This window comes from Orycteropus afer, unplaced genomic scaffold (genome assembly GCF_000298275.1).
Source record: "Orycteropus afer afer isolate SDZICR_OR568_19922 unplaced genomic scaffold, OryAfe1.0 scaffold00248, whole genome shotgun sequence".
Lineage (NCBI taxonomy): Eukaryota > Metazoa > Chordata > Mammalia > Tubulidentata > Orycteropodidae > Orycteropus > Orycteropus afer.
Genome location: NW_006921835.1, coordinates 3,064,640 through 3,077,617, shown reverse-complemented (window position 1 = coordinate 3,077,617; position 12,978 = coordinate 3,064,640). Strand labels below are relative to the sequence as shown.

At 36.7% G+C, this 12,978-nt stretch overlaps 1 protein-coding gene across 1 annotated transcript in view; it reads right to left on the bottom strand.

Moving 5' to 3' along the window:
• The window catches only part of LOC103204430 (serine/threonine-protein kinase TNNI3K), a 661,050-nt gene that overhangs the window by 562,255 nt on the left and 85,817 nt on the right, over positions 1 to 12,978 (bottom strand). Inside the window, exon 6 of the mRNA XM_042782150.1 lies at positions 12,650 to 12,747. Within this exon, the coding sequence (XP_042638084.1) occupies positions 12,650 to 12,747 (98 nt within the window). The remainder of the gene's footprint in view (positions 1 to 12,649; positions 12,748 to 12,978) is intronic.

The window sequence follows — 12,978 nt, the reverse complement described above, 5'->3', positions numbered from 1 at the left end:
ATTTATATTAAATTTTGAAAAACAAAGACAAAAGAGAAGGAATACTCTATTACATGAAGTTTCTCCTCTTTCCAAGGTGTTGATGTTATATTAGGTGCTGTTGAGTCAGGTCTGACTCACAAGGATCCTATGTACAACAGAAGGAAAACCCTCTTGATCCAGTGCCATCCTCACAGCAACTTCTATGTTTGAGCCCATTTTTGTAGCCCCTGTTTCAATCCATCTCATTGAAAGTGTTCCTCTTTTTTGATGACCTCTACTTTTCCAAACATGATGTCTTTCTCTAGGGACTGATCCCTCCTGATAACATGTCCAAAGTATATGAGACAGTCTCACCATCCTGGCTTCTAAGGAGCATTCTGACTACACTTCGTCCAAGATAGATTTGTTCACTCTTCTGGCTGTCCGCAGTATATTTAATATTCTTTGCCAATACCATAATTCAAATGCATCAATTCTACTTTGGTGTTCCTTATTCATTGTCTAGTTTTCACATGCATTGAAAATACCATGGATCCAGTCAGGCACACCTAAGTCAGTGACATCTTTGCTTTTTAACACTTGAAAGAGGCCGATTGCAGTAGATTTACCAAGCGCAATATGTCATTTAATTTCCTGACTGCTGCTTCCATAGTGTTGATTGTAGATCTAAGTAAAACAAAATCTTTGACAACTTCAAACTTTTCTCTTTTTATCAAGATTTTGTTCATTGATCCAGTTGTGAGAACTTTCATTTTCTCTTTGTTGAAGTGTAATCTATACTAAGCAATGCCTCCAAATCTACTTTGATCTATTTTTTTCTCATCACCTTTGTGGCCTTTCTTCTATTTTTTCAGTGTTCCATAATCTCTTTATTCCAGTAAACTCCTTCCAATTTGCATTTGACTGGTAGCGTAGTGCCTAAAGCACTTGACTGCTAACCAGAAGGCTGGCGGTTCAAATCCACCAGCCACTCCTCGGAAGGAAGATTGGGCAATCTACTTCCGTAGTGATACTGCCTTGGCAACCCAAGGAGGGGTTGCTAAGAGTCAGGGCTGACTAGATGGCACATAACAACAACAACAACAATAATATAATTATGCTTCAACAGGAAGAAGTTATCAAAATTTCTAAATGTTTGGGAGAATGTAAATAAATGTTTGAAAAAAGCATATTAAATAATATAGTTTCTTTTGTTTTCAGTTATGACAGTTAATTTATTTTAAACTTTAAATAAGATTTAAACAGAGTGTTAAATTTTATTTTTATCAAAAAGTGTAAGAGTTTAAGAAGATTGAATAACCCTTATAAAAACCTTTCAGCAACTCCTTAAGCTACTGCCTAATTTCTCACTTTTCGAAAGAGCAACCAATATTCATTGCCTCCATTTTCCTAACTCCACTTATTTTCAAGTAGGATTTTGGAGGGAGAGGTTTGGTTGTTTTTCACCAAAGAATTACTTATGACTACCTTGAAAATTTTCCATTTGGGGAGAAAGCCACCTTCCATCAGGAAACTTAATTTCCTGGAAACTTTAAATTAAAAACAAAAAACAAAACTATCCATTTATGCAAATGAATATTTTAATCTGTTCTCTAAGTTAGTGATTTTCAACTGAGGGTCCTTTTGCCACCCAGCATTTCACAATGTTTGGAGACATTTTTGGTTGCCACAATAATGGGGTTGGAAGAAGCAACTAAAGAAATCTATAGAATAAACCAAAAACCAAATTCACTGCCACCAAGTGGACTCTGACTCATAGCGACCTCCTTTGTGTTTCCAAGGAGGTGAATCTTTATGGAATTAGATTGCCCAGTCCTCCTTCTGTGGAGTGGCTGGTGGGTTTGAACCATCAACCTCCTGGTTTACAGTCAAATGCCTTAGGCATTATGCCACCAGAACTCCTTAATACAGGTCAGGAATTTTTCTAAACAATATATAATGCACAGGGAAGAACACTACACCAAATAATTATTCAATCCAAAATGTCAGCAACACCAAGTTTGAGACATCTTGGTCTAAATGGATAGAAGATTTAGAAACTATGAAACATATACTTTGAGTTCTAGGTTATCAGATGGCTGAGTGAAATCCCCACCATTTGTCTGTCAGTTTGTCATACCATGGTAGCTTGTGTGTTGCTGTGAGTCTGGAGGCTATGCCACAAGTATTTCAAATACCAGCAGGGTTACTCATGGTGGACAGGTTTCAGTGGAGCTTCCAGTCTAACACAGACTTGATATAAAGAAGGGGCCAGCCAATTATCAAAGAATTGGCCAGTGAAAACCTTGTGAATAGCAGTGAAACACTTTCTGATACAGTACTGGAAAATTTTATGAACAGCCCTGAAACTTTGTCCAATAGATTATTGGAAGATGAGCCCTTCAGGTCTGAAAGCACTCAAAATACAAGTGGGGAAGAGCTGCCTCCTCAAAATAGAGTCAATCATAATGATGTGGATGGAATAAAGCTGTTGGGACCTCCATTTGCTGATATGGCATGACTTAAAATGGGAAGAAACAAGTACAAACATCCATTAATAATTGGAATAGAAAATATATGAAGGATGAATCTAGAAAAACTGGAAACTGTCCAAAATAAAATGGAATGCAAAAAGATCAGTATCCTAGGCATTAGTGAGCTGTATTGACTGGTTTTGGACATTTTGAATCAGACAACCATATGATCTACTATGCTAGCAATGATAAATTGAAAAGGAATGGTGTGGCATTTATCATCACAAAGAACATTGCAAGATCTATCCCAAAGTAGAGCAGGTTTGCTAGTCTGATAGAGCCTAGTGGAACCACTGAGACTATGGTCCCTAGCTACCCTTCAGGTCTGGAACTGAACCCACTCCTGTGGCTTCCAGCCAAACAAAAGACAGGCATATGAGGTAAACATTTACTTTAGGTAGATATACTCCTTGGAGAGAACAATCAAGGGAGAAGAGCCGGGTATGCACAGGGACATAGCTCAGGGGGCAGGAGTACATGGAGGGAAGGACACAGGGAAGAGGTAACTATGAGGAGGAAGTAGGAGGGTAGCTGTTGCATTATGGTAAATTGTAGCCGATATCATGAGACATTGTATGTGAATTACTGTATAGAAAGTGAAGTTGCTCTGTAAATTTTCACCTAAATCACAATTCAAAAAAAAAAAAAAAAATCTATCCCAAAGTACAATGCTGTCAGTGATAGGATAATATCCATACGCCCACAAGGAAAACCACTTAATACTATTAGCATTCAAATTTATGCACCAACCACTAAAGCTAAAGGTGAGGAAATTGGTCGGGATCTGGCAGTGTTTCGTTCTGCTGTGCGGTGTTTCGTCCTGCTGTGCATGGGGTCGCTATGAGTCTGAAACTACTCGAGGGCACCTAACAACAACACAACAGATATCTATATGAATAAGTGAGCATTCAGCATCTACTTGTACCATATCAAATGTTAAAGAAAAAGAAAATGAAAGAAGGAAAGCTGGCTAATAAAAATGCTAGCTCTCATTTACTAAAAAAAATTCCATTTGGTGGCTTGTCTGGGTAATTTAGGAGAGGTATGTGTGATGTTTACTTAGATGGTCTAATAGGTTTTGTTTTACTTCCATAGTTGTACTGCCTCGGAAACCCAAGCAGGGGTCGCTATGAGTCGGGATTGACTTGAGGGCATATAACAGCAACAACAACAGCATTCTCTTTAAGATTTTCAAAATTATACCAGAAATGTTCACTTTCTCCCCAAAGTCTTCTGTTACATTTTAGCAACACAATATAAATTCCACCTAAAACAGTGGCCTCCAAAATGGGATGCGAGTATGCCAGGTATCTTGTGAGATATTTCATTATGGTGCAAAAGAAAATATTAGAAATTCTATTCATAGTTATTTATATATAAAGATAATAATTCAGTTTTACTAATATTTAATACTTAAATTATTAAATTTAATACTTTAATCCTACTTCCTCCTGGCATCTTACTTCATAAGTTAGTCAGTCATGTGTTGAAACAGTACAAGTATAAAAAGAATACTTAAAATTTCAAAATGGAGAAAGACTGTGAGTCACTCTCTACTTTTTTGTTAGCTTTTAATATATGAATATGTTTATAGTTTAAGTGAGCCAGTTAAATAAATTTTAAAATTCAATATCTAATATTTACTAACCCAACTCTTACAAAATGGACCAAACCAGAAACAAAACTTGCTGCCATCAAGTCAATTCCAACTCAGAGCGACCCCATTTGGATTTCCAAGGTGATAAATCTTTTTTTTTTTTTAATCTTCTTTGTGTGTATGTGTGTGATTTGGGAAAAAGTTTATAGAGCAAATTCACTTTTCATATAGCAGCTTACATACACTTTGTCTCATGACATAGACAACAATTTACCACAATGCAACAGCTCCCCTCCCACTTCCTCCCCTTACTTACCTATTCCCTATGTCCTTCCCTCCATGCACTCCTGACCCTTGAGCTTTCTCCCTGTGTATACACAGCCCTTCTATTCTCCCATGATTGTTCTTTACAAGGAATGTATTTACCTAATGTAAATGTTCACTTCTTATGCCCGTCTTTTGGAAGACTGGAAGCCACAGGAGTGGGTTCAATTCCAGACCTGAAAGGAAGATAGGGACCATATTCTCAGTGGTTCCACCAGGCTCTATCAGACCAGCAAACCTGGTCCCCCCCCCTTTTTTTTTAATGATTTTGAGTCTTGTTCTACAGTGTTCTCCTACTATATCCAGGATGTCCTACAGAGATCCCCCTCTGAATGGTTGACTGTGGTAGCCAGACATCATCTAGTTCTTCTGATCTTGTAGTTGTATAGGCTGAGGATTGCATGATGGACCAGCCACTTGGACTAATTGTTTACATAAATCTTTGTTTTTCTTCATTCTTCTTTGCTCTGGATGAGGAGAGACCCTCATTGCATCTAGATGGTTGCTTGTAAGCTTTTAAGATCCCAGTCTCTACTCATCAAAGTAGGAGGTGGAATAGTGTTTTGTGTAGTATGCTATGCCAATTGAGCTTGATGTCCCCTGGGACTATAGTCTGAAGCCCACAGATCCAACTGCTCACTCCCTCTGGGTAGCTGGCTGTGGCCAAGAAGTGACTACAATCTTGTCCTTTGTCAGCTCTACAATATACCTGGGAATTTTTACAGAACATACCAATACACTTGTAGAAACATTGTCTTCCAACCCTATACATGGTCTTGGGCACACTCCTCCCTGCCACAGCAGTAAATCTTCACTGGAGTAGATTGGCCAGTCTTCTTTCCATGGAGTGGCTGGTGGGTTTGAACCACCAATCCTGGTTAGCATTCAAATAACAAAATGGACAGGTATCTTTAAAAGATTCAAGTGCAAGTACCAAAGATCACAGATATTACTAATGCTAGCAGAGGCAAATTAAAAAGGACTGAGCTGACATTTATCTCACTTCTAATCTGAGCTTTTAGTAAACCACATATCCAGATAAAATAATGAAGATTTAGTCTTATATGGAAATAATTTTTTTCAAAATATTTTGATGTATCAAAGGGGTATTTGAAATATAACTTTATATCCACTAACTGTTAACATTGATTGTCCTCCAAAGAGTGTATTTTTGCCTTGAGTTGTTAACTGATTATTTTAGATCATGTATACAATTTATAGAAGTAAACAAATATAGTTGATCTTCAATATTCATGGAATCTATATTTGTGAATTTATATTTTTACTAAAAGGAGCTCTGGTGGCCTAGTCCCTAAGGCATTTGACTGCTAACCAGAAGGTTGGTGGTTCAAACTGACCAGCCCCTCTGCAGAAGGAAGACTGGGAAATCTACTTGCATAAAGATTTACCACCTCAGAAAATAAAAAAGAGGGTTGCTAAGAGTTGGAATCAACTCAATGGCAGTGATTTTGTTTTTATTTTGTTATATTCATTACAAGATTTATTTATGATCCCTGCCAAAGAGGCAAGGAAGCACCATCTTCTGACCTCCTATAACCCGACAAGAGGAAGACAGAATCACCATCAGTAGCCCAAGGCCTATCCCTGCAAGGCCTGACATGCCACCTCCTTCCAGCCCTTTCACCAACCCTGACATCAATCGTTCCTCCCGCAGCACCCACCACCTCTCTGCTGGGTTTGATAATTTGCTTCAGTGGCCACATATAACTCACATATTATGGGGTTTATTAGGGAAGCCATAGACCACAACTGAAGTTCAGGAACATGCTCAGTCTCTCTCAGCCTGCCATTTCTCAACCAAGAGTCTCTCTCAGTCTCTCTCCCAGCTTGGCTCTCAGTCTCTCTCTCTCAGCACTGCATATCTCTCACGTCTCTCTCTCAGCAAGCGTGTGTCTCTCAGGAGCGTGGTTCTCTCAGCAGCATGTCTTTCTCAGCCAGCAGTCAGAGGGAGTCCTTCTGCCTCTAGGAGGGCTCCTTTTGAGCCTGGCAGAGTGGCCAAACTAACTAATCCCAACATCAGAATTCTATACACCTCAGAGAGATTGCTTTGTGCCTCTCTCAACAGAAATACCCCAGGTGGAAGTAACAATCAGGAACTACTCAGTTGCTTACGGCAAATTCCACTATGGAGTTTACAGAGACTTATAGCTAGAAAAGCCATACCAGGTAATTTACTAATTTTGGGGATCACAATCCCCAAATCAATACTTGTGGCACTTTAGCAATCATTGGCAAACATGAATAGAGTGGCAAAAAATTTGAGTTGCCCAATGTACATGTTACCAGCTAAGGTTAAATATGGTGATAGTCTATCTTCTTATTTCAGCTCTTCTACTGTAAAAAAGTGCCCTTTTTGAGACCATATAAAATTTTGTGCTTTCTGTTGATAATTTTGCTGTAGTATTTTAATATTGAAGTATGACTGGATCAGTTTGGAAGCAACATAAATAGATGAAGGAATGACAAGATCATTTGGATGTGTTGTCCTACTGACAAATTAAGCCTATAAATGGAACAAAATATATTAAAGAACTATTCTCAGGCATTGAACAACATGAACAAAGAACTGTGATCATTGGAAAAAGGGAAAGATACAAAATGAGTCTCACCATCTCCACTGATAACCTTGGCTTTCTGCTAGAAGATACTTTTCTACCATAGAACAGAAGGTAGAAGGCTGATCTCATTGAGCAAAAAGTGGAGATCAGAGTTTGGAAGTATGAAATGTTTGTAATTTATAGAACTGAATAGAAGAAACTGCACAGAGAGAAGATTGCAGAAGTCTTCATGGAGATATACTGTGGGTCCTTGAGTTGGGCTGCACATGCACAGAGCAAGACTCTGCAAGTATCGGAGTATACCATTGATTCATGATTGAAAGGTGAATGGTGGTGGCAGCACAGGCCATACCATGCTGGAAATTTTTAGTCTCTGCCTATTCAGAGAAGAGAAACTTCATTGAGTATCCCGGCATTCAAGTGAGATACCAAAAATCCATGCCTTAAGAATAAAGGCCACATTCTATAGTAAGAGGCATGCTATAGGGCTAAGTTCAAATCTGAAGTAGACATACCCTAAAAAATAATTAAATAAAGACTAACTAGAACAAATAATCTACTAAAAAATTAACTGGCTGCCAAAATTTAAAAAGAAAAGTATTCAACAACTTTTAAAGGAAGATGACATAATGCAGATTTCCTATAATAAATAATTCATAAAGATGGCCAGCATGCAACAAAACATTAATAAATATGTAAAGAAAAAGATAAATGTGACCCAGAGTCAAGAGAAAAAGCATTAAATAGAAACAAATATTGAGATAATCCAGATGTTGGAATTAGCAGACATGACATTTACAGCAGATATTTATAATAGGTTCAATAGAATGGCTAAAATAAAAAAGATTGAGTATACGAATGTTGACAAAGATGTGGAGCCCCTGGAACTCTCATACATTGCTGGTGGGAATGAAAAATGGTATAGCTAGTTTGGTAAACAATTTGGCAATTTCTTATAAAACTAATTGCATATGTACGATAAACCTACTATCAAGTCAATTCTGACTCATAGCGACCCTAAGGACAGAGTAGAACTGCCCCTTAGGGTTTCCAAGGCTGTCAATCTTATGGAAGCAGACTGCCACATCTTTTTCCTATGGAATGGTTCATAGATTCAAAGCACCAAACTTGTGGTTAACAGTCTCAGCAGTGAAGCTCTTTAACCACTGTACCACTAGGGCTTCTTCTACCTATGATATGACCTAAAAAATTCTACTCCTAAATATTCCACATGAGACCAAAGCATAAAATAAAAACATAAGTCTATATATAAGTCCAAACAATATGTACATGGATGTTCATATCTGCTTTATTCATAATAGTCAAAACCTAGAAACAACCAAAGTGACCACCAATAAATTAAAGGATAAATAAATTGTGGTATATTCATTGAAGGAAATACAATTCTGCAATAAAAAGAGTGAATTCTGAACACATATAACATGGATAATTCTTAACAGCTTCATATAAGTAAGAGGTATTCACTCTCTAACTCACTGCCGTTGAATAAGATCCGACTCATAGCAACCCCTCCTTGGGTTTCCGAGGTGGTATCACTATGAAGTAGATTGCCCAACCTTCCTTCGGAGGAGTGGCTGGTAGGTTTGAACCATTAGCCTCTGGTTAGCAGTCAAATGCCTTAGGCACTACGCCACCAGAGCTCCCAAGTAAGAGGTAGCAAATATAAAAGGACTGAATTACATTTATGTGAAAATACACAATGCATGATTACATTTACATGAAATTCTAGAAAAGGAAAAACTGTGGTGGTAGAAAACCATCAAGGTTTCAGGGGTCAGGTGGAATGTAGGAGGAGATTGAGGAAATTTGGCATGATGAAATTTGGGGTATAATAAAAATATTCTATATCATGATTGTAATAATAGTTACATGACAGGGCATTTTCAAGTCTTCAGATTGTACACTTATAATTTTTAATTTTATCCTATGCAAATTATACCTCAAATAAACTTGATCCTCACAATAAAATTTCATGGATAGAGTGGGAGAAAAACACGGAACAAAATTCAAAATTAAAAAAAAAAGAAAAAAGAAATAAATAAAAACGGCTTACTGGTCTAATTGAGACTGGTGGAGCTCCCATGAGTATGGCCCTTAGTCACCATTCAAGCCTGGAACTGAACTCACATTCACCTCCCTGGATCAGCTTTCAGACAAACAATAGACAGAGGAAGAGTAACAACAGGGAAGTGTGCACTTCATAGAACAATCAACCACATGAGATCAAAAGGGCAACATTTGCCCAGGAATAAAGCTCAGAAGACAGAAAGAGGCAGGAAAGAAGGACAAATGCAAACTGGAAGCACAGAGAAGAAATGGAAAGAGAATGGCTACATTGTGGGGATTGCAGTCAATGTCGTGAAATAAAATATTTATAAATTGTTGAATGGAAAACACTTGCTATGTAAACTTTCACCCAAGTCACAATAAAAAGTTAAAAAACAAAACAAACCTTCATCCTTATAAAAAGCAAAACAAAAACTAAAAAAAGAATGAGGGTTAGCCACATAACATTAAAAAACTAAGTCTCTGCTTCATTTTTACTTCATTTTTATAAGCAGAGATGAACTTGGTGATAAAAATAACCAGTCATGAGACAAGCTCAATATGCCAAGGTATATATTTGAAAGAGCTATTAATGTGGCTACTGATAAGTTATAAGTGTCACATGATTTACTCTGTGAGTGTTGAAAATATAACAATATTAAAGTGAAAAGCAAAAAAATAAATAAAATTAAATATAAAGGAATAGATAAAAGTAACTGGCTTGTGTGCACAAGAAAAGAAGCCTAAATGACACAAACCATTAAGTACTCACCAAAAGGTTGACTGTTTGAATCCACCCACCAGTGTCATGGAAAAAAAAGTCTGGAAATTTATTTCCAAAAGATCATAGACACTGAAAACCCTATGGAACACAATTCTTCTCTGAAACACATAGGGTGGCTTAGATTCATGGCAACTATTCTTGTTTTTGTTTGGTATGCATTAAAAATATTTTAAAAAAAAAGAGACAAAGAAAGGCTGAGGAATTTTTTTTAATTAAAGGAGATTATAGAAACAAGAAATGTGTGTGATACTGAAAATGTGTGATACTGTATTGGATCCTAGATCAGCAAAAGTAAATCACTATAAAGGAAAATTAACAGTGTTTGAATTTGGGTTGTAGATTAGATAATATTATTGCATCAGTGTGAAATTTTCTGATTTTGATCATCATATTGTAGTAACATATGTGAATTGACTTATTCTTAGAAAATACTGAATACATACTCAAGTATTGAGAGGTAAAGAGGCAGGTTGTAGCCAATTTATTCTCAAATGGTTCAGGAAAAAAAAAAATAGGATAATGGAAATGGGACAAAATGCAAATAATTAGTGAATCTGGATAAAAGGTATATAACAATTTATTGTACTATTCCTGTAAACATACTTTAAGTTTGAAAACAATTAAAATAAAAATTTATTTAAAAATATATTGGTGATAGAGGTTAGGAGCTTCAAAATGAACTATATTCTTATTGCAGTTGTTCAGTAAGGGATAATTAGAGCTAGATCTAATATAGTGGTAAAGCAGATGACTAGTTTATATTATTTTCTATTTAAAATGGAATAGTGATTTTACCCTTGTTAAGGAACAATACCCAAGTTTTTTACCCTTGTTAAGGAACAATAAAGTAACCATACATTCCATTATGGCCTTTTTACAAATTGCTGCGTACCTTGCTTTCTAAGAATATAAATATGTCTAAACTTGCTATGAAAAAGTTATAGTCTATGCTTTCCTCCTAGAAAATATAAGCAAAGAGAAGAAATAGTGGGAAAGGAACGCTAAAAATTGAAATTTAGTTTTGATGAGCAGAGGTGGAAGAAATATACTCTCTAAAGACTGTAGCACTAAATCATTCAGAACCTATATGTGGGGCTGTGTTATGCTAAATCTTAGCAAAATGAACTAATACAGAAAGCATCTCCCAGCCAGTTACATTCAGAATTTGTGGTTTCACACACTGACTTGACTATCCATCATCAGCTTCCTATTCTTGGAGCTCTTCTACTTTCGCCTCCTCCCTTTTAGCAGAAAAATCAGAATCAGAGGCTTTTTCCTATACCCTGAACTCAGCTACTCAAGCTTAGCGGAAAGATTACCCATTACCCTTGAGTCCATTCAAATTCATAGTGACTAGCTTTGGGTTTCCAAGGCTGTAAATCTTCTGAAGTAGATTATCTCATATTCCTCACAAGGAGCAGCTGATGAGTTTGAACCACCGACCTCTGGTTAGCAGACAAATTCCTTACCCATTGCACTACCAGAGCTCCTTCACAGGATGATTACTTACTGCCGTAGAGTCAGATCAGACTCATAGCAACCTCTCCTCAGGTTTCCAAGGTGGTATCACTATGAAAGTAGATTGTCCAACCTTCCTTCTGAGGAGTGGCTGGTGGGTTTGAACCACCAGCCTTCTGGTTAGCAGTCAAATGTTTTAGGCAGGTATTAAAGACAATTTAGCACTTAACTGAGGTTTTCTCCCAGAGAGTATCAACAGACATGAATGGTCATTGACTGGGCATTAAAAGGGATGAGTTTTAGGGACTTTGCACTCTGAATGATAGGAATATGTGAATCTGAATCATGGGGAAAAACATGAGAATTTGGGAGAGGGATATAGTGCAAAGTGATCCCAATACAACATACAAATGGCCCCTCGTCCACACATAAAGGCCCAAAATGGAAATAAAAATCCTGTCACAGAATTGAGAAAGGACAAAGTATTCAATATAACAATGAGAGTCTGGGGCTATGAGCCAACCATACTTGATTCTAACCACAATCCTCACATTTACTAGATATCTCATTTTAACCTTCAGTTTCTTTATCTGTTAAATAAACCTAATGTGAGCTTATGTTATTTCAATGTTAAAGAAATAATGTATATAAAAATAACTGTGATATTTAACTCATAATAAGTACAGAATAAAGGAAAGTTGTCATTATGATTAGAGAGTGAGCAAATAGTCTCAATTTTATATTTAAGGAAATCTCATGGCTCTATCTCAATTTTAATACTCCAGTTTGCCTGATTTGCTTTTATATTTACATTCTTCTCAGTACAGAAATTAGGTTTGAACTGGAGCTTGATGTAAGGAAATAAACAATTGAAGCTAAGGTCGGAGAAATAAAAGAAGAAAACTAAAAGGGAGCTCCAGAAATATTTTTATGGAGGAAAACTTGCAGAAAAGGAACACAGTCTCAATGTGCTTCTTTAATCCTCAAATATAGTCTCATCTCTGCACAGGGGCAGATTGATGTTCTGGTGAGGATCTCTCGTGAGAGGACCAGACTGCCTGGTTTAAATCTTAGTTGACCACTGGTTAACCATGTAACCTTGGGAATAATACCATCCACTCAAGGGTTATTGGGAGACTTAAAGCAGTTAAACACAGTGCTAATAGAACAAGTGTCTTACATATAGAAGCTTAAAGAGAAAGGGCATCCAATAATGCAATGCCTCTGGTCACTCCAAAAATTTTCCATCATTACTAACTTTCCAAAAAAGAAAGAAAGAAAGAAACTTAAAGATACACACCATTTTTGGTTCTTATACAGTATTTATGGAAATAAAATGTTGTACCTTGTAAACTGCCAAGTGCAGGGCTGTAAATCCATTTCTAGTTAGTCTAGATGGGCGGAGCCCTTTTAGCATAAGGGTTCGAATATGTGACTTGTTGCCTTAAAGAGAAAAATGAAAAGAGCTGATTAAATCCTCCTGGGGGTGGACCTGATAACTTTAAAATTTCTTGCTAACTTAATGGTAAATGCCATACTGATGTATAAAAATGTCAAACTGCTGTTCATCAGGCAACGTGTAAAGTTTTCTATTAATTGACAGCTTTATTTAATAGTGAACAGTTCTACTACACTTAGAAAACTTAATCTCACTGCTGGATATTTTAATGCATT